The sequence below is a fragment of the Pyrus communis genome, chromosome 4 (genome assembly GCF_963583255.1).
Source record: "Pyrus communis chromosome 4, drPyrComm1.1, whole genome shotgun sequence".
Lineage (NCBI taxonomy): Eukaryota > Viridiplantae > Streptophyta > Magnoliopsida > Rosales > Rosaceae > Pyrus > Pyrus communis.
The window spans coordinates 11,863,147-11,885,049 of record NC_084806.1 but is presented as its reverse complement, the minus strand read 5'-3'; the positions used below and the strand labels follow the sequence as shown (position 1 = coordinate 11,885,049).

Genomic DNA, 21,903 nt, shown 5'->3' with positions numbered 1-21,903 from the left:
CTCGGTCTACTCCCCAAACCCAGCAATACCTCCCTTTATTGGTTTGAAAGAGCAATTAGTATTTGCATAACTGATTCTCCCACATTGGTAACAAAAATCTTGCAACATATCATACCGAAATTCCACCCAAGTATCCTTATTATTCTCCGTTGGTAGCCAACAGCCAGTGGTTAAGGGGTTTATGGTATTGACAAATACCTTCGCCCATAGAAACCCTCGTGCTTTGGATGGATCCTCGAATTCCAAAAATTCACCAATATCCTTAGAGAGGCGTCATACATTAGTTTCTAAAGTGAGGCAGAGAGGCACCCCCCCTCGGGAATCTGAACCCAAAAAGGAACCATTTCCATCTTTATTTCCTCCAAGGCAAGTTCTGGAGGCCATCTGTTTACAGAGAAGTTTTGTTTCATCACTGCCCAAGGTACTTAGCTGAGGATCTTTGTTGTTGTAATTTCATCTTGGACTATTATGATAGAAGTATTATCCCGGACCCGTTTGACATCAACCTCCCCAAGCTCTTTCCAAGGGGACCGAAGAATGTTTCTAACATCCCACTTGTTCAGATGTCTGTTAACTAGGGCCGCACCAACCAGTTTGACCCTATGTTCCATAGTCGATAGATCCATGGATTTTTCCAAGTGAACCACCAATTCATCAACATCCTGATATGCCATTTGTCCCTCGCTATGACCTATGCCTTGGACCATTTGTACAGAGGTGTACGAGAGATAGATTGTAGAGGCCCTACCCAAACGATCTTTTGAATGGTTATTTTTACTTTTCCTCTCAGCTCCTCTCTGTTTTGTTTGTTTTTTTAGTACAAAGACCACACATAAAATTGTTGTTGGAAAATACCTTATCCCTGTGAAAAATGAACTCCTAGAGCTTTTAATTTCGGATCCAAAAGTAGTTGTATCCATCTTCACCTTATTAATTGCTAGAGCTATTATGCTTTCATCTTGGACTGTTATGATCGAATGTGTCTAAATTCTTAATATTCTCGTTACATTTTCGTCTTAATCCTCAGTTTGCATTGAGAATGCTCCATCTACATCTCGTTTAGTTGTGTAATCCAAAAAGAAAGTGACATCTACATCTCATCTAGTCAATTTTAATGGATACATTAATATGAGTGGCATTTGCACCATGTTTTACAAAATCCAAATTAAAAGTTGCATGCATTGGTGTGAATTATTCATAATTTTACAACCCAACATAAAGTATGGACCTCTAACGATGGGCCGGACGGAAACGATGTAATGGCTCAGTCCAGAAAAAATACATTTTCCTCGGTACCCATCTTACTGTTGCTTCACAAAACAATCTCAGCCGTCCAATCAACCAAAAACCCTATCTCTCTCTCATTTAAGATTTCCCACACTTCCGTCTTGCGCCTCCAAGCTCGTAGCGCGCAGAGACACACAGAGCCCCCAGGAGAGGAGACCCCAAACCCTAGAGAGCAACACCATGGCGGCCCCAGCTATCGAGTCCGTGCAATGCTTCGGTCGGAAGAAGACGGCGGTGGCAGTGACCTACTGCAAGCGCGGACGCGGCCTGATCAAGATCAACGGCTGCCCAATCGAGCTCGTCGAGCCTGAGATCCTCCGATTCAAGGCCTACGAGCCGATCCTGCTGCTCGGTCGACAGCGCTTCGCCGGCGTCGACATGAGGATCCGAGTCAAAGGCGGAGGCCACACCTCCCAGATCTACGCCATCCGTCAGAGCATCGCCAAGGCCCTCGTGGCGTTTTACCAGAAGTACGTTGACGAGCAGAGCAAGAAGGAGATCAAGGACATCCTGGTCAGGTACGACAGGACTCTCCTCGTCGCTGATCCCCGGCGCTGCGAGCCCAAGAAGTTCGGTGGTCGCGGTGCCAGAGCCAGGTTCCAGAAGTCCTACCGTTGAGAGTATTGCCCCTTTTTCAATTTATGTTATTTCTATCGCTTTCGTATCGAAATTGATCTCAATCGGTGTTTTGTTTTAATTCCTAGTTTTAATATTTGCTATGGATTTTGAAAGTGTTCTGGATGTTTATGCTTAGTTATAATTTGGTGATATTTTGAAGAATGATTGAATGTTTCCGGGTTTGGTTTTTCGGGTTTTCGATTCTTTGCTTAGAGAATGTTGCTCTTACTCTTACTATAGTTGATTGAGGCAGGGTTTTTGCTTTGAGATTTAGAAATAAACTTAGGCAAGCTTTTAACTTTAGGCATCCTTTTATTGCTTAGGTTTAGTGAACCTAATTAGCTTATTCGCTGTTATGAAATTACAATTGAAGTTGTAATTTTATGGAACCAAACTTGGAACAGGATGCCGTATTTCTCGAATCGGGACAACATGAACCAAACATGTTTAGGGTAGTTGGAGTTAGGGGTGCAACTCAGGTGGGTTGGAAGGTCAACCCAATCCTAACCAACTTTTACAATTCGGGCTCAGGCTCGGGTTGGGTTTCATTCGGGTTTGTTTGGGGTCGGGTTTAATTGGGTTAGGGTTTACTTGGGTTGGGTTTGGGTCGCCCAACTTTTTCAAGTTTAATCTTGTAACAACTTAGTTTCCAAGAATTCCTAAAAAATTTAAACCAAGTAGCATCAAAGCTAGCTAACTCTAATTTCATAAATCAATCTACTATAAAGCTTAGGATTTAGAGACTATGAATATGGGCTGACTAATCAAAGCCTCTTATTCCCTAAAAGCTTAAGTAAATTATAAAGGGTAATTTATTAAAAAATTATTAGAAAGGGCGTTGGTTTTTGGACTTGGCACACTTGGGTGTAGTATGAGCATTAATTGATATGGGTTACAATTTGGTTAGATTGGGTTTGGTTAGTCGGGTTAGGTTGAGTTGGGGATGGACGGGCAAATGATCAACCCAACTCAACCCAATCAAGGAACGGGTTGAAATTGGGTTGGGTTCGGGCGGGTTATTAACTAAAAAAAAAAAAACCCACTTGTTCAGTTTAAAGTCGGGTTGGACATGGGCGGGTTTGGATTGGCCCAACCCAAGTTGCACCCCTAGTTGGAGTATTTAAGGTTAGGGTCAATTGGGTATGATTTTCATTTGATCTTTGCCCTAGAAGAAATTGGAAATGCATTTGCTTATTGTAATGTTCAAACCCTGGTCTTGGGTTTTTATAGCCGCAGATGGTATAGCCAGCTTCTACTATCCTTGTAACCTTTGCTTTAATTGGCCATGATTTCTTGCTCAGTTTTCGAAATGCTAATTTTGCATCTGCTTGCCTTCGATAACGAAGTGCCATTGTCTGATGATTGTATTTTCATGTGCCTAACGAAGTTCTTTAGAAATTTCTGGGAAATCTTGATCAGATATCAAAGTTCACCCCTGTTAAGTAGCCGTTTGATCAATCTCAACTGGTCTTTCGGACTAATCAGAAAGTTGGAACCCAGAGTTGCCCAGCTCATCCCTCTTGTCCTGCACCACCTCCCTTACCTCTCCCCCACCATCTACCCAAACCTTGTTCAACCCCAACCCGCCCAAACACCTCCACCCAAAGAATATAACCAACTGGCCACCGTACATCTGTGAATAACTCGTCGACTGGGATGTCGGGTAGAGAGAGCATCCCAGTAGATGAAGTGTAAGTAACGCCTCCAGACATCCAAAGCAAGCGTTTCCCCTTTACTTGAATAACAGAAATCAATCAACCTGTTAGCAACTGTTTTCTGTGCATAAGGGATGAAGAGGGAACGGCGCATTCATGTCATCGCTCATGTAACAATGCTGATGACGGCCTTGCCAAAACATGAAATACATTTCACCCACAGAAAACAATGCCCAAAAATTATAGGTATCAACCTGTCAGGCATGTTTTGGAGACCATATAAGAGAAAATTCATTTAACCGATTCAACGACAACTTTAGGTCACTTGTAAACGCGCCCTCGCGTCATTGCATTGCTGTGTACGTGTACTCATTTGGACGATATCCCTTCTCGATCATACCCATGTTCCTTTAGATCGCTGAAATCCCGCAAAACCCTGAAGCCCCTTTCGCTTTCGTTTCTTACACACCTAATTGATTACCTCCTGATACGTATAATTATCTAGGACACGGTTCTTTGCAATTGGTGCAGGAGTTGGGACACTAGTATATTGCTTCTACTTACAAAACCCAGATATCATGAATTTAGTGAAAGCAGCATTTCCAGGGACTAGTCCATCTACCAAAACCTGCCAAAGATCATAACCTCTTTCAAAACCTTGTTATCAACCGCCTCCTGAATGCTTCTTTGCAGCATTGCAGGCCTTAGCCGTAATCGTTCAAATAGGAGGGGAGATAATCTTACACCTTCTTTTGGTGCTTCAAAAGCTTAGTGAAACTAAAAGAAGGGTACTTGTGTCTTAAGGCGGTTATAAGAGTGGCTTATGTTGTGATCTATAAATGCCACAGTTGTAATTACCATCATCAATAGAAAAGATGGAAATTCAGTTACACCAAACTTTCCCTCTCCTTCGATTGCTCCCCTTGTTCTTTTTAGCTTGTTTCTCAAGAACTTTAGAAAAGTTGGCAACAAATGCACCTAAATGATAGTCCCACGAGTTTAACATTTTAACTCATCGTTATCAATGCGTGGTCCTTGTTTCTAAGCCCGTTCTTGGAGAAAATTAACCCACTTGGAGTCGTGTTATACGTATTTGTATAGATTCATTATTGCTTTATAAGCAAAGCTTTTTATGACATGTAGTTGGAAAAGCTACTACTTTTATTACCTACGACTCCCAACACTCCTATATAGCAAGTTTTTCTTGTACCACACAAAAATCAACATCTTACATCAATATTGTGTGTGTTGCCCCAAAGCACACGATACCTTATTACGTAGATCGGGTTATTTTATTTTAACTCATACACTGCAGGCTTGTCATGCTAACTCAATATGATTGCAACCTAGAGATAGAGAGGGAAGAGTGGGTGAGCATGGCCATGGGAGGCCACTAATATCGGTGGAACTGGTAAGGATGGTTTGCATTTGGAGCTGCTGCTGTTATGCGTTTTTTTTTTTTTTTTTTTTAAATTTTGTTTCCAGTAGTTGATTTATCTAATTTTTCATGTGTTTCCTTGTAAAATTTGGTTTGTCATTGTAAATATCTCGCTGACCGTTCTTCGGCAGTTGTTACGTATATATATAAAAACTCTTTTAATGTTACCGTTGAAATGAGAATTTAACCGCGTACTCTCACTTGCACTCGTATGGAATATTACTATTGAAAAGATAAGCGCTCGCTTTTTAAAAATTCAGATGACCTATACTCATTGACCGCCAATTCAATAGTATTTTGAATTTTAAAGTATTTATAGTAAATATTTTATACATGTATTTCCAAACGTATTTACACTTTTCTTTAAAAGCATGAAGAAAGGGGGAAGAACATTGCAACAAACTCATTTTTGCGTCAAACAAAAGAAAAAGGAAATTGCCAAATAATACTACTCTCTCTGATTCAGTTTGGGAACCAAACCCTATCCGCATATGTCACATTGCTATCTTGCCTTCCAAACATCAAAAGTGGCGGCCGGAAACGCGCATGATAATTGACACAATGTTCCCCTAAATATTTATAAATCCAAAATACCTACACGCACTCCGCTGCCCTTAATTTTCAGTTTTTCCCTCCACTCTCTTTTCCCTCTATTGCTTTCTTCCATTTCAAGGCTCCGTTTGAATCTCTGAAAATCCCAAAGTACCCAGAAAGCGGGAGAGAAAAAGAAAGGTACCCATTTCTTTCTCTTCAACTTTTGCTTCGGTTTTACCTACTTTTCCAGTTTTAGGGTAACGTTTTGTGCTTGATAATCTGGCTTTAATTTGAAATTTATGAAGCTACTGAACCCCATTTCGTTTTCTTTGACTGATTATCTGTTCTGGATTGTTTTTTGTTTTGCTTGGAGGGTTCAGATTCATTTGGCATATTTGATTTCTAGTTGATAATTTTATATTTGTTGCTGATTATATTTACTGTGGAAGTTTGAATCTTTGTGGGTTTTTATTGGTAGTTCTTTGGTACCTTGACATTTATCCAATAAATAAGTTCATGACATTGGTTATTTGACAGTTTTATGTTTAGTTTTGGAGAATGGGGTTGGTTCAATGAGATTGTTGGATCCATCGGCTATAGCCAAAATTACAGATATGATTTTTTTTGTCGTAATATATATGAGTGTGCATTGGAGATGAGAAAAGAGAGAATGAATGACATGGTCTGCAGTGGAATCAATCCCGTGGCCGGGGACTGCAGGGCTGTAAACTTTTGGATCTAGTATGATAATTGGATAATTGAGCAGCCCAGTGAGGTTCTCTCTTTGGTTTTTATGAGAGAGAGTACATCTGTTGTGAGTGTGCCGTATTGACCGGTTTCAATTTTTGATGACCCTTCTAGATGGAGATTGGACTAGAGTGTTGTAGGGGGAAAAGTTATCCGAAAATAATGGAAGAAAAATTTTCCGTATGGTGATTCTTTAATTGTATGATAATGTTTTCAATGTTTTAGATTATAAGAAGCAGAAAAGTCACTGCTTCACTCTATCATTTGCATTTGTTGACAGTACCTTTTACCAAATGGAACTGTGAAATTTCCTCGTTGTTTTGGTCTGAGTGAAATGTCCTCTAAACCCTCTGATTGCTAGAAAGGGGGGGAAAGTGAAGAAACTTGATTGGTAATGCTTATTAAGGGGCAACATAACATATGGGGAATCTATATATATGGGAAAAAATTGGTTAAAAGTTAAAAATGAAGTGAGTTGCATGATAATAGTTAAGAAGGTTTTAATTGTGTGCTTTAGTTTTGTTTGCGTTACAAATTTTCTCCTCCCGTGAAGAGGAAGAGAAGTTCTATTGCATCATTGTTATTTTCTAAATTCCGAGTCTCTTTCGCAGTTTTTAGGTCAATAATTATCATCTGCATTTATTAACTTAATTTTTTTTTTTCTGTTGTCAAGAATTATGTTGGGTAAAGGATGTTGTTTCTGATATTATAGGAGTTTTATCTCTCATATCCTGAAACATTCATTCTGAAAATTCTTGATGGTTATCATTTAATATCTTGGAACTTTATATGTATGTCATAAGTAGGTTGCTTATCTTTTCATTTTAGTGTTTATGAGTGTCATTTACATAACCGCAGCCTGCAATTGTAGGTTTTGTTGCAATGGATGCCACAACTCTGAATTCAGAACGCCGTCCATTTTCAATTAAACTATGGCCTCCTAGCCAAAATACAAGGAAAGTGCTTGTGGAGCGGATGATAAACAATCTTAGTTCTAAATCCCTTTTCACTGAGAAGTATGGCTGTCTGAGTAAGGAAGAGGCTGAGGAAAATGCAAAACGAATTGAGGATGTCGCTTTTGCTACTGCAGATCAAAACTATGAAAATGAACCTGATGGGGATGGAAGTTCTGCAGTGCAGCTTTATGCCCGGGAATGCAGTAAGCTCCTGCTTGAAGTTCTCAAAAAAGGACCTAGAAGCAAGGAGGATGGAAAAGTGACATCTGGTACCACACCCACTGAGACCTTGTTTGATATATCGAAGGCCCAACGGGCTTTTATAGAGGCTGAGGAAGCTGAGGAGCTTTTGAAGTCACTGAAGGAGCCAGGGAACACTTACACCAAAATATGCTTCAGCAATAGAAGCTTTGGTCTCGGAGCAGCCCATGTTGCTGAGCCCATATTGGTTTCTCTTAAGAACCAGTTGAAAGAAGTTGACCTTTCAGATTTTATAGCAGGAAGACCGGAGGCAGAAGCTCTTGAAATCATGAATATATTTGCCGCTGCCTTAGAAGGTAGTGTTTTGAAGTATTTGAATCTCTCCAACAATGCCTTGGGTGAGAAAGGTGTTCGGGCTTTTGGGGCACTCCTGAAATCACAAAGTGACTTGGAGGAACTCTATTTGATGAATGATGGCATTTCAGAAGAAGCTGCTCGAGCAGTTTGTGAGTTGATTCCTTCCACAGAGAAGCTTAGAGTCCTCCATTTTCATAATAATATGACAGGAGATGAGGGGGCAATTGCTATTGCTGAGGTTGTCAAGCGTTCTCCCCTATTGAACAATTTCCGTTGCTCCTCCACGAGGGTTGGCTCTGAGGGAGGAGTTGCCTTATCTGAAGCACTTGGGACTTGTACCCATTTGGAAAAGCTGGACTTGCGGGACAACATGTTTGGTGTAGAAGGTGGAGTCGCATTGAGTAAAGCTCTTTCCAAGCATGACAATTTGACAGAGATTTACCTTAGTTACTTGAACCTAGAAGATGAGGGTGCAGTTGCAATTGCCAATGTTCTCAAGGAATCAGCTCCTGCACTTGAAGTCCTTGACATTGCTGGAAACGACATAACAGCTAAAGCTGCTCCTGCTATAGCAGCTTGTATAGCAGCCAAACCACATCTGGCCAAGCTGAATTTAGGTGAGAACAGCCTTAAGGATGAAGGCACTATTCAGATCAGCAAGGTGTTGGAGGGCCATGCGGAGTTGCAGGAAGTTGATTTCAACACCAACCAAATCAGAAGAGCAGGGGCTCGTGCTTTGGCGCAGGCTGTGGTTCAGAAGCCCGGTTTTAAGTTGCTCAACATCAATGCAAATTTCATTTCTGATGAGGGCATTGATGAGCTGAAGGATGCATTCAAGAAAACTCCCGACATGCTTGGATCTTTGGACGAGAATGACCCTGAAGGAGAAGATGACGACGATGAAGATGAAGATGAAGATGACGACAAAGAATCTGGAGAGGGCGAAGGCAATGAAGACGAATTGGAATCAAAACTGAAAAACCTTGAAGTTGGCCAAGAGGAATAGAGGTCCTCTCTTATGTCTAGGTGTTTTTCTCTTTCCTGATTAGGTTCCGCAGAGTTAATACCCTCTTTAACATCAATTACTGATGAGGGTATTTGCAGCTTTTAGGAAGACTATAGAATCTTATTATGCATCAGTTGGCACCAGCTGTTTCTTAGAGTTGTGTGATGACGGGTGTTTGTAGAATTGGGTTTAAATTGCTTCTTTTATCGTCGTGTAGTCAGTTAATCATTGTTAGTTCCTGTTTTTTGTGATAGATGTGGCTCTAGTTGATTTCTGATGTTGCTATGTATGAGGGTTATTCTGGATATTATTTTATGCAACGCAGCAAAGCATTGCTGCTGGTGTTAGAACAGAATATATCATTCCAATTTTATCGGATGTCTCCCTAGAGGGACGTTAGAACGAAATATGTGATATTACTACTGTTAAATGACGTGATTTGATGATTCTGATTTGGCCTTGTTCCATGAGTGAAAAGGCTTTGTTCTCTTCTCTGAGAGGCTTTACTCATGGAAGTGGAACACAGCCTTGATGCTTTACTCTTACGGTTGTTCTTTCCCACATTGTGTCTGCGGGTTGTTGCTTTAAACGCATGCCATTTACTGCTAGTAGGTTTGTTCGCTCGTTTAGGACTACTTCTATAGGAAGCACTTTTTATCGTAAGTATTTTGCTCAAAGTGCTTTTATTACAAACACGTTGAAATTTTTATGAAAGTACTTGTAAAAATACTTGAACTTGGTTCTTGAAGAAGCGTTTGATTTTCAAAGAAGGTTTCTTTGACCTATAAAAAATGTTACTTTTGTACCATCATTTCTACAAGAGAGATGGTACAAATACGTGGTAAGTGTACAGTACTCATGGCCTATAAGCATTTTTAGCTTCATCAGCCAAAAGCCATCATAAGCGTTATCTATTCTTAAAAATCGCTTTCAAAAGCAATCACGTAAACTTTACGAGGAAGAAGTTTCTGCTTGTAAAATAACTTCTCTGAAACGGATGCAATCTCTAATTAATTGTAAACCAAAAGATTATCAATTTATACATTTTCCTACCATAATTCTTCTTTGATACATTATCCTACTGAGCCTGACAAAGAGATCGGAATGTGCTATCAATAATTCCGAGCTCATAAAGTTCACGCTGCTGCTCTACGTGCTGGACTTCTTACAAGAACCAGAATGTATGGAGGTTAAGTCAGTGTCACACATGACCAGATCAGTCTACAAAGTCGTGAAGCATTTGCGTAAACCGAGCAGCTGCAAGCTGGTCAATGCTCAAGACCATGTACAAGACAGCAACTACAATCATGCTCAGGTAACTAGCTGAGCCAATTCGATTAAGCCCATCCATTTCCTCTGACATTGGCATTTTGCCCTCTGCCATCAGAGGATGAACTTGGGTTAACATAGCTTGATCTCTTCTTCCGATGTATCTTGAACGTCAAGATGGGCCCATTCAAACCACTTCCTCCAGCTGCGTGACTTTCGTGTTTCTCTATTTTAGGCCCTTCAGACTTGTGTCTCTTCGAGGCTGGGGTCAACGCGTAGGTATCTTCACTATCTCCCTCTCTCACCAATGGAACATTTGGAATCAATTTTGTAACTTTTTCCTCTGTTCCTGCATTACCACTAACTAATACAACGCCATCCGATTGAGCGTGATTTCTCTTTTTTACTCTGCCTGAAAGATTCGATATGTCTGCTCCATTTTCCACAGCTTTCATCCACTGTAAATCACTAAGGCCATCAGAATAAGACTGTACCGCCTTTCTCCTGCGCTTTCCTGTGATACTGCCACTGTCAAAGCCTTTCGTAGCAATTTGCTTATCAGGTGTTGAATATGCCCACTCAGGAACCTCATGGTCTTCCATAAGGCGAGATCTGTAGTTCTCTTTTCGCCTTCTATCCTCGTCCATTTTCTCAAACAGCCAGAACTCCTCTTCTGATCTGGCAGCAAGGCGGTTGATTTCTCGCTCACTTGGCACATCTGCCCCAAGCGATCTTGTACCCTTGCGCATGATTTCTTCCAACATCTCTCTTCTGTCCTGAGCTGCAAACACAAGGTATATCTTTCGTCAGAATACAGCCATAGTGGAGCAGAAAATAAAGAAAATGAGTTTATCTTAACCGTGCAAGGTGCAAGACATCCCTTCCATTCAATCTCTGATGCACATGTGTTGCATTACCGTGAGTGAAAAAAGAAACACAGTTTTGACCTTGTAGTTTATGCGGGGTTCAACAGCAAGCTCAAGATCGATAATAGTTGCAACTCAGTGCAGTGGTTCTGACTTTGGAATGACATGCATGTGTATTATGAAACTACATTTGTACGAACGTGATGCATGTGTAGAAAGCATGTGCAAGCAACGTAATGAAGCAGTCAATAAAACCTAGTTCTTTCTTGCTAGAAGTAATGACATCATAGCAGAAAAAATTGCATGAAATTGAAGTACAACCAACCTGTGGAAGTTGTATTAAACAGTCCAGCCTGGATGACCTTGGCATCTATGCCCATCTTCTGTTTAGCACGCTCTAAAATTACTTCTTCAATCGATCCAACACTAACCAACACAAATACCCTAACTTCTTTCTTTTGACCTATACGATGAGCCCTATCCTCTGCCTGTTGGTCCATCTGGGGATTCCAATCACTGTCGAAAATTATTACCGTATCTGCTGTTTGTAAGTTCAAACCAAGGCCTCCAGCACGAGTGCTCAAGAGAAACATGAAATAAGGAGAGTCTGGAGCGTTGAATTTCTTAAGCAGAGTCCCTCTTTCCTCAGTTTTTGTTGAACCATCCAGTCGAAGAAACTTAAAGTCGTGAAGTTGCATATAAATTTCAAGAATGTCCATGAGACGAGTCATTTGTGAGAAAAGCAGGATTCTGTGCCCCGCTTTGTAGAGTTTTGGGAGTAGACGATCAAGTAGTTCAAACTTTCCCGATGCCCTGATGATCTCCTCCTTGCGCCACATGTTATAATCTCCCACAAAAAGGTATGGGTGGTTACAACACTTCCTGAGTTGCATTGTCAGGTTCTGCAAGCTCTTTGATTTTCCAGAACCTAAAAACAAGTTCTCATCAGTAAATTATGACAGAATAAATAATCATTGCAATTTTAGACTGCTTTTCAAGGACGTTAACTATCACAATGTTTCAACCTATATTCAGGTAAGAAGAATGGTGAAACGCATTAACATTAATGTAGAGGATTTCCAACAAAGCTACAAACCATTATCGAGCCCAACTCTGCCCACATCTGTAACTTGCTGATAGTATACTTTCTGCCATGCTGACATGTCACATTTCAGTATGACTTGAGATTTTCCAGGAAGGAACTTCTCCACCTCATCTTTTTTCCTCCTTAGTATGAAGGGCCGTATAACCTACAACATAAAGAAATGCTTCAATTTTTTTTAGGGAAAAAAAAAAAAAAAAGTCCACAAAACCAAAATAAACAGAAACTGGGAGCAAAGACCCACATGATGTAGACGGCGAATGATCAATAGCTGTTCTTCATCGGTAAGAGAAATATTGCCCCGATCCGCAAAAGGTGCATTAAACCAGTCCTCAAAATTCTGAACTGAATTAAAAATGTGTGGGAGAAGGAAATTAAGCAGGGACCACAACTCCTGCAAGCTATTCTGTATCGGGGTACCAGTCAACAGAAGTCTACGTCGCATATCGTAACTGTGTACAAGTAAAAAATTCAATTAAAGAACCCTTCATATTATAAAAAATAAAAAGTAGGAAAAAAAGAAACCAGCAGACAGTAACCAAAATACCTGTCAAGAACTCAAAGGATAATAGATTATTAAATTTATGGAACACAAGTCATTTATGTATTTGCTAATGGAGGCAATAACTTGCATTTAATCTTCATAAAAACTCAAACACTATTGAACCTATAGGACCGAGACTTAGTTCAAACTTGCATCAAATCAGTATACCAAGACTTAGTTCAAACTTCAAATATAGGACCGAGACTTTCTTTTACCTGAACAGAGAAAGCCCTTTGCAAAGTAAACAGTCTCAGTTCACATTTCATGAGTGTAGGGAGCCTACGAAGTGGGGACAAAAAACTACACCACACCCTCAGAGAAAAATCACATTGGTATTATTAGATTTGTTCGTTAAATCATATGATGACACAACAGAGAGCAACCACCAATTTAGATAAGTTTAGGAATGCTCTGGCTGCCGTCAGATACATTTTAGATTTTTACATGATCTGCACGAAAACTTTGTTTCTTTCTTTGTTTCTTTGGAAGTACATTGATGATCTCAGTCCAATTTTACAACCAACCTTTAAACTTAACCACAAATGTATCGTTACAAAGCAGCATTCCCACAAAGTTTAAGAATATTCGGAAAACACCCAAGTTAAAAATATTCGGAAAGAAGAAAAACGGGACAAAGTTTTTCTTTTCATCTTTAAAGTTTGTTCACCCAAAGGTAGGATAAACAGCTTTTTTGAATCATCAGATTAGGATATAAATAGCTAAACAGCAGCTTTCTGCCCATCCAAAAACAGAAAATAAATAAATCCTTTTTCTTAAGAGTAAATTGTAGCAATGGTCCCTCAACTTTAATCAAATTGGAGCAATGGTCCCTCAACTAAAAATCCATTATCATTGGTCCCTCAACTTATCAAAATGTGTAGCTATAGTCATTTTCATCAATTTCGTCAAAATTTTGTCAAAATAAGTTATGTTGGAATGACCATTTATATAATAAGGGTCCCTCAACTCATCAAAGTGTGTAATTATGGTCATTTTCGTCAACTACATCAAAATTTTTGTCAAAACGAGTTAGGTTGGAAGGACCACTGCAACAATTGGGTTAAAGTTAAGGGACCATTTCTCCAGTTGAATTAAAGTTGAGGGACCAATGGTAATGGATTTTTAGTTGAGGGACCATTGCTCCAATTGAGTTAAAGTTAAGGGACCATAGCTACAATTTACTCTTTTTTTAAAACGAAAAATTTTTTATTGCCATAAATTATTAAACTACTCAAGGAGTGGACAAGATGACCACCATTTGGAAAGCAAAAGCATAAAATGAAGCATCGAAGCAAGTGTTCTCACACTTAGAGGGGCAATAACAAGGTTAATATATAAGCCCTACTGAATTGGTAAAAAACAAAAAATTGAAAGAAGAAACATAGACTTATATAAAGCATCAAAAGAAAATAGGCCTCTATTGGCATGTAGCACGTACCCTGCAAGTGTTTGTGCAAGAGCACACTCATGATTCTTCAATCTATGCCCTTCATCAACGATCAGGTAGTACCAGTTGATTTTTTTCAAAAATTGTTTATCCCTCATAATAAGGTCATAATGTGTGATCAACACATTAAATTTTCCTTCCCCTGATAATTCTTCTTTCATTGCCTTCCTTTCGTCTTGACGTCCGTCATAAAGAACGGCAGCAATACTGGTCAAGAAGAAAATACATAAATGATCCATTATAATTCTTCTTTCATGTTATCATGAATGTAGGTAGGTATATATCATATCTTTATATATATACACACAGAGAGAGAGAGAGAGAGAGAGACAGAGAGACAGAGAGACAGAGAGATCACTGTTTAAAGACCCTGTAAACATACCTAGGAGCCCATGTTGCAAATTCATTAACCCAATTTGGTAGTACGGCCTTCGGTGCCACTATCAAGTGGGGTCCAGTAACACCCTTGTTTTCAATGAGATATGCAATCAATGATATAGTTTGTATGGTTTTACCCAAACCCATCTCGTCAGCCAAAATACCATTTAAATTGTTATTGAACAAGGAAACCATCCATTGTAGGCCCTCAACCTGGTAAGGCCTTAATTCTCCACCTTGAAGCATGGAGGGTTGCTCAGTCACCTGTTGAATTTAATTATTAGTAAATCCTCTACTCCAAAGCACTCAGCAATTCGAACATTGTCACAAATAGAACTTTTAAAAAGCTTTCAATTAGATCACACGGAAAATGAGCCAAATGGACCACCCCTTATACTAGTTAATTCATAAGCATAACCCACCCACATACAATATAATAGCCAAGAAACTAACAATGAAAGCATGGTCGAAGGCCAAGGAAATTCCCAAAGAAGGGTCAATTCAATATCCTTAAGACAAAGAAAGCATATGCCTGTCATACAGATTAAGTAACTCAAGCCATGTTGCTCATTTGATTAACATGAGCTTTCATAAATCCATAAAGTTCACAAAAAGAACTTCCACATGAGTGATTTGTGTCTTAATTTTATGCTAAGACCTAGGAAGCCCAAATTAAAGCTGTCAAGGTCCGATACCAATACCATTCAAGAAAGTAGTTAAAACAAATAAATTATAAAGGTCAAATTGTACAACAGTGGAATATAAACAATGGAGTGAAAAAGAAAAAAGAAACCTATAATGGCAAAGAATAACACTTTATCTTTTACCTGTTCCTGAATAGAATGGATGGCTGAGTTATATTGCCGCTGACCTTTAAGCAAGTCACTACTGTCATCATTACAATCAGAATCAATGAGCTCCACATCTTCTTCCAACTCAGTCAAATCACCTTCAGAATCTTTCATTTCTTCAGTACCCTCTAAATGTTTAGAATCTTTCTGCCGTTGAACAGCAGCTCCCAAATTAACGAGGAGTTTATTTGTTTCTTCAAGAAGCATTGTCAGCCTTTCATTCTTGCTCTCCTTAACCATTCTCATGTATGCTTCCTGATCATCAGCCTTTAAGGCTTGGAACCTCAATTTCTCAGCCCGTGTGGCTCGTTGTCTTTGCTTTCCATGCCAACTCTGTCAAAATAAGATAATGATAAAAGGACTCTTTCACCATGAATATGTAGTAAGAATAGCAATCACCTTATTCCATTCCAACATATTTTGTATTAGTTCAGGCCCTTAATATAACAAGTCCTGTCTTCAGGATGTAAAGAAGATTTAAAAGACTGCTGTTTTGATGAAGTTGGGCTCACATGTGATCCCTTTTGCTTACGAGATCCCCATTTAAAGCATCTCTGATACAGATGTATACATATAATATGGGTGTGTGGGTGTGTATATGTGTGGGTGTGTGTGTGTGTGTGTGAGTGAGTGTGTACAGTCATCACCTACTCCTTGGGGAGCATGAAAATTTATGCTTGCGAGCTATTGGATCAAAATCCAACAGCTAACATACATTCAAAAAATAAAGTACTTTATCCGGATTCAATTATCAGTTCCCGGATTTCAATCTAATGGTAAGCATGGATATTGTGCCTCATCACTGAGTAGGAGATCAAGATTGTGTGAAAGATAAGGACTGTTCCTAGGTCTCTTCCAAAACTGAGTATGAAAATCCTTGATGAGTTTATCCCAATACATTTAAACCGAGACGCTACAGGTGAAGAGAAAACAGTAATAATTATGAAAAGACAAAAAAGCATACCAGGACATGATCATTCCTCTGTTTCCGACGTTTCATAGAAGCCTGAATTTGCAATTGGTATTCACGAACAGCATTAAGTATTTCTGTAAAGAATTTTCTTTTCCTAGTCTCGATATTGTTCTTCTCCTCCTCTTCTAACCTTGAGAGGCGCTGCATCAAAGGTATGTTACTGTATCAGCAGCTTTCAGGATGCACTGATGCACTTAACATAAATATAAAAAATTATGAAATGCCCCGGATATTTTATAGCCTTCATGTCAACAAAATTAAACCTCACGTTTACTCGTTATTAACACCAAAAGAAGGTAGCCTATAAAAAAAACAAGGACAGCAATTTTGGCACTTCTCTTATCGCCATATGCACGCCAAACTGAATACTTTACAATTTCTTCTGCATTCACAGGCGGAGTGCCTAAGACTAAAAGAGGAGTGTTAAAATTACTAGCCAAATACAATCAATCAAAGACTGCCACCCCATTCTGTCAATTCTATGTTACTCTAAATACCCAGATTTCATTATCCCCATCTAAGTGTGACCATTTCAAATAAGTAAAGCATGTATTAGGATAGAACCTCAGCATCTCGTTTCTTCCTGAACTGATCATCAGCCTCCATGGCAAAAGCATCTCCAACACCATAGAGTGGACGACGCAATCGCATCATGCCCCAGTCAAACAATGTTTTGTCAGGATGCTCACAATGCATACGGAGTGAGTATTCTGAACTCACTTCAGAGCGAACCTTCTTTTGCAATTCTGCAAGCTGCTAGAATAGAAGTCCTTGCCAACAAGGACATATGCATGTCATCCATCGGTACCAGAAAATATAAATCATAACATTCTGAATAACTATCACAATAATGACTTTTTCCGTTGTATATTTTAGGAAAATGGAAAATGCTAAAAGGTACATAAAAGTTTTTGACTCACAGGCAAAAACGAAAAGTGTCTATCTGAAATGGAAATTTCAAAATAATTTCAGCACATCAAGTTTACCTTTAGCCCATAGAGTTCGAGCAAGCACTTTGTCTGCAGGTCCTCTCCTCTACTTGAAGGTAATTCTGATTCAAAATCAGTAGTAAGTAAGGCTAGACAATAACTGCACATAAAAACACTAACGAGACTCCAAAAGCAATTTAGAACGCTACTCATAGGGTTGAAGTAATAATTTCTGGCTGATCATTGAATTAAGTACATTACTGGCTAAAACACGGCCCAAAGGTGCAAAAACGATGTGGTCTTCGAATTAAGTGCAATGCAGGTTAAGATATGAACATATGACCACTATGGTTCTTTTGCAGGAAAAAATTGCAGACCCAAGACCTAGTCTAACCTGACCTTGGCCCTCTTCAGCAAAGGAGGTGAGGCCCAGAGGTCACATTATAATCAAATCAGTAACTTTCACATCTACTTTAAAATGTGGGTGAGAGGACAGAAGCCAACCAGATCAATCATAAAAAATATTTAGCTTTTCCTTCTTCTTTTGTTCTTTCTTTCCTTCACATTGTTTGAATGCGCAGAAATTTCTACATACAACAACTAGGAGCCTATTGATAAAACATTATATCGCCACTCTACCAAACATACAAAAGTGCTATTAGATGCTGAATAAATATCATTCATAAAGTTTAGCAGGAATGGCAAATGAGCAACGGAATGTGAAACACCAGTGATTAGTTCTCATGAAATTGTAAAAGCTAGTCACCTTCAAGTTCGGTTAACCGATGCTGAATGTAGCTTTCATAACGTTTTCGTTTCGATTCTATTAATGAAGCAGCCGAGGTGAAATTTTGACGTTGTTCCAACAGTGCATCTTCAAGGTCTGCTAACAAGTCCTCTTCTGAAGCAGAACTATGAGGGCCATCCTGCAAGCATTACATATCTCAAAGTTACTAAATTTCGAATCAACGAAGCAAAAAGATAAACAAAAACAAGCTGCAAGAAAAAAAAAAAAAAAACCCCTTCCTATTCCAGTGAACAATTTAAATTGAGTTAAACACATAAAGGTCGAAACTTTTTCCTCCAAAATCTCATATTTCACAACCTTCAACCAAACCCTGAAATCGAAACGAAGCCAAACCGCTAATTCACACAAAAAACCAACCCAAGACGCCAAATTGGCAAGAACCCAAGAACCAAAACCCAAAACTTGGAAAAGCCAAAAGGGAGTGGGAAGAAACCGTACCAAACCCTCGTCACCGTCGAGAAGGGCATCCGGGGCGCATTCATAGATGGAAGAAACGACGTCGAATAGGTCGGGAGGGAGGGGGAGGTTGCGGGAGAGGAGGTTGAGGGCGCAGATCAGGGACTTGGTCTTGTGCACGTGGTCGAGGCTGGCGCTGCTGCTGTCCAGCTCGGCCATGGGGGACCTTGGCGGGAGAGAAAGAACGCACGGACCCCCCCCCCCTCCCAAATACGATCTGATTTCAAACGGTCGTTTTTTGAAATGAATTATTTTTGGGGACGAATTTTTATCTGTGAGATGTTGCCTTACAAATATCACACGCTCTCTCACTCTCTCTTCCCCCCTCTCTCTCTCTCTCTGTTTATCAGATTACTTTGGTTGTTGTCTTCGTTTCGGCGTTCGGGTGGGTTTTGTCGCTCCCTTTTTTCTCCTTTGGGTTTTATTGGAAAAATCACGACCGAATTATTGTACTTATGGCGTTGCCAAACACGGTTCTATTTTTTGTTGTTTGACGGAAATACCCCTGGGCGGATGAGAAATAGGGACAGTTATACCTACGGTTGAAATTTTTATCAAATTACCGTACCAACCATCCTACCAAGCATACCATACCAAATTATTATCAAAAATTTGTTCCAATTTGTAATGGTACGGTACTTGTACCATACTGTTTTGGTACGGTACTGGTATCCAAAACCAGTACCGATGGTATACCATACCTACCAATATTATTAATATTATATTATGTATTTATTCATATATTTATTTGAGGGTAAAATTAATAATAATTATTGTAGAAGTGTAAAAAAAAAAAAATATATATATATATATATATATGTTGGAAATATGCCCTGAAAGTCAATCTTTGGAAGAAACCTTTCAGGACAATGAATTGATGTATATATGACTCTTATACATCGGAAGGCAAAGATACTAATTAGGACTATCTCAATGAACAAAATATGTCCTAAATAGTGAATCCATGGACAATGGATCGATGGAAGAAGTAACCTAATGATGTTAGATTACAGAGACCTTCTTCTCATAACCATCATGTCCAAAAAGGTTCCTGGTCATAGGATTGTCGGAGGGATACTGACAATCCATAGACCGGTACATACTATGTCCGCTTCAATTGGAAGGATGGAAAGTCTCATCCCATTCGTGTAGCGACACTAAGACAAGTATGTAGGTGCTCATTAAGGGAATGAGTTCACTGAACACAATCGAACGAGAGTACTTGCATGGAGGTCTACTCACATGTCAAGCAAGTAACTCTAATGGTTGGAATAATGTAAGTAATCCTTTGACCTGAGGCATCGTCGTTGTCTTGTGGTTAAGTACTTAATCTTTGATTATGTTAAAGTCATTCCGTTCGCGAGTGTTCAAGGCATCGTTGGGGTTAAGCCACTTAGCCATGAAGGCAAGTGAATGCACAACAAGGAATCTCTAATCCTCGATAAGAGAGGATGAATACTCTAAGATATGATTCGGGAATCTTCGACCGAAGTATCGAGCGTAATAAAGGAAAGCGTTCCTATACGTCTCAAATGAATCATATAAGAAGGAATAATCACATTAGGGGTTTGACATTATAAATCCATACCCTAATAATGTGATTGAGAGTATTGTTTTAGAGAAGGATCGAATTACATTGTAATTCCAACTGAATAGGTTATCCGAATAACTTCTACATTAGCTTGGGTAGCCATGATATATGGTTAGATGTCACTCATGGCTTGTGAGTTCTTCTAGATGATTAAATGTAGTCATCAAAAGGAAGGTGAATTAAAAGTAAGTTTTAATTCACTAAGTGATTGGATAATCAATTGGATTGATGCCAATCACCTCACTGCCTTGCTAATTAGAACCTAAAAGATTGTTCACCAATACACTCTTATAGTGAGTAACTAATGGATGAAGGAAATAATTAATTGGATTAATTAAGTGTTTTGATTAATTTAGAAAGTCTAAAGAAATCATAAAAGCGATAAAAATCGTTTTGGGCTTATAGAAACGTTCGGGTTTAATTAGGCTCATTGGGCCAAAACCCATTGGGCTTTTATTCAAGTATTGGATGACTTGAAATAATTAAAAGCCCAAAGCCCAAACCAAACACATATGGCCGGCCAAAGAGAGGGAGAGAGAAGGTCAATTGTTGACTTGTTTCTTTATGTAATAAAAGGAACTTTATAGTGAAAGATTCATTAGGGTTTTTATGTGTTCTAAAACAACAAAAGAGAAAAGAAAAGCTCTCTCTCTTGAACACAAAGGGCCGGCCACCAAGGGGGTGATTTAACTAATCATCTATACACCCTTTTGGTTATTCCTTCATCTTTCTCATTACAAAGTGGGTGAGGATCTTTAGAGTTTTTCATATCTTTGGAAACTTGAAGAGAACCTAGGAGCACTTACTTTACAAAGTGGAGGAAGCAAGGAGGGAGGCTAGGCTCAAGGAGTTTGAGGAGCAAAGATCTTGAAGGTGGTCCATCCTTGGTCTAAGATCTAGATCAAGAGGTATAAAACTAAACCTCTAGTTTGTTCTTCTTATAAATTTTGTTTTGATGCATCTTATATAAACCTATGCATCTTGAAGGGGATTTGCATGACTATAGCTTTGATAAAATGTATGACATGCTTCCGTTGCTTTCGTATATAAATTTTGAATTGTATATGCATGCTAGTCACTAGAAATCCCACATGAATCTCATAGATTTCCATTCAATATATATATATATATATATATATATATATATATATATATATATATATATATATATACACAATCACTCATAGTGACAAGGTTTACAACTTTCATGAAAAGATCAGCTTCAAAATCCAACACTATAATCTATAAAGCTTAAATTTATATTTAACCGTCGATTGTCATTTACGCTTTATTTTTCTTACTAAATTTCATTTTTAAAATTTTGTTTTTTGAAAACATGATCATCTGGCGGATGTAAGAAGATGAACGGTTCAGATCTTTGATATCACGTTTCAATATTTACGGTTAACTGAAATATGAGTTAATATCATATAGTTTGTAGAAGCTTTATAAACATCAAGTAATATTTTCACTAACCGTAAAACTCTGAACATAATATCAACAATCCAAACCGTTCATCTTCCTACATCCTCTAATAAATCATGTTTTCAAAAAAGAAAATCCAAAAAAAAAAAAAAACAAAATTTGATGAGAAAAATGAAGCGTAATTGTAAACAACAATCAACTGTTAAATTTTAATCTATGATTTATATGATTATAACGACAAATTTCAAAGTTAAGCTCTTCACGAAAGTTGTAAAGTTTGTTATTACGAGCGTTTATATATTTTTTCTATATTTTTTACATTTCTACATTAATTAAAAAATATTAGATTTTGGACAAACTAAGTGACGTAAAATAAAGTGGCAATTACCATTGGCATATCATACCAACCAAATTATTTGATATACCGATATTCGATATACCAAAAATTTGATACGGTAATGGTAA

At 38.6% G+C, this 21,903-nt stretch overlaps 3 protein-coding genes across 4 annotated transcripts; 2 read left to right on the top strand and 1 right to left on the bottom strand.

Annotated features, from left to right (window-relative positions):
• Nucleotides 1-1,372: 1,372 nt before the first annotated feature.
• LOC137730566 (small ribosomal subunit protein uS9) lies at nucleotides 1,373-2,067 on the top strand. Its single transcript, XM_068469550.1, has one exon. It carries the CDS (start codon nucleotides 1,468-1,470, stop codon nucleotides 1,903-1,905), a length of 438 nt encoding a protein of 145 aa, XP_068325651.1. The 5' UTR covers nucleotides 1,373-1,467; the 3' UTR covers nucleotides 1,906-2,067.
• Nucleotides 2,068-5,408: 3,341 nt separating this feature from the next.
• LOC137731548 (RAN GTPase-activating protein 2-like) lies at nucleotides 5,409-9,407 on the top strand. 2 transcript variants are annotated; one of them, XM_068470679.1, is made up of 2 exons: nucleotides 5,409-5,730; nucleotides 7,138-9,407. In XM_068470679.1, the coding sequence occupies exon 2, from the start codon at nucleotides 7,162-7,164 to the stop codon at nucleotides 8,797-8,799; it is 1,638 nt and encodes a 545-aa protein (XP_068326780.1). In that variant the 5' UTR covers nucleotides 5,409-5,730; nucleotides 7,138-7,161; the 3' UTR covers nucleotides 8,800-9,407. The 2 variants fall into 2 exon arrangements, with proteins under 2 accessions (XP_068326780.1, XP_068326778.1); XM_068470677.1 differs by having other exon boundaries at nucleotides 7,151-9,406.
• Nucleotides 9,408-9,789: 382 nt separating this feature from the next.
• LOC137731537 (probable ATP-dependent DNA helicase CHR12) lies at nucleotides 9,790-18,795 on the bottom strand. Its single transcript, XM_068470661.1, has 12 exons — nucleotides 18,405-18,795; nucleotides 17,925-18,084; nucleotides 17,216-17,280; nucleotides 16,794-16,982; nucleotides 16,221-16,370; nucleotides 15,233-15,589; nucleotides 14,410-14,669; nucleotides 14,019-14,234; nucleotides 12,281-12,488; nucleotides 12,031-12,184; nucleotides 11,260-11,862; nucleotides 9,790-10,849 (listed from the first exon to the last, which is right to left on the bottom strand). The coding sequence occupies exons 1-12, from the start codon at nucleotides 18,579-18,581 to the stop codon at nucleotides 10,137-10,139; spliced, it is 3,252 nt and encodes a 1,083-aa protein (XP_068326762.1). The 5' UTR covers nucleotides 18,582-18,795; the 3' UTR covers nucleotides 9,790-10,136.
• Nucleotides 18,796-21,903: the final 3,108 nt, after the last annotated feature.

Coding starts and splice junctions, on each gene's coding strand:
- LOC137730566 (XM_068469550.1), top strand. CDS start 1,468: ATGGCGGCCCCAGCTATCGAGTCCGTGCAATGCTTCGGTCGGAAGAAG.
- LOC137731548 (XM_068470679.1), top strand. CDS start 7,162: ATGGATGCCACAACTCTGAATTCAGAACGCCGTCCATTTTCAATTAAA.
- LOC137731537 (XM_068470661.1), bottom strand. CDS start 18,581: ATGGCCGAGCTGGACAGCAGCAGCGCCAGCCTCGACCACGTGCACAAG. Junction 17,281..17,924: donor TCGGTTAACCGAACTTGAAG/GTGACTAGCTTT, acceptor ATTTTGAATCAG/AATTACCTTCAAGTAGAGGA. Junction 12,489..14,018: donor CTTGCACAAACACTTGCAGG/GTACGTGCTACA, acceptor ACTTGTACACAG/TTACGATATGCGACGTAGAC.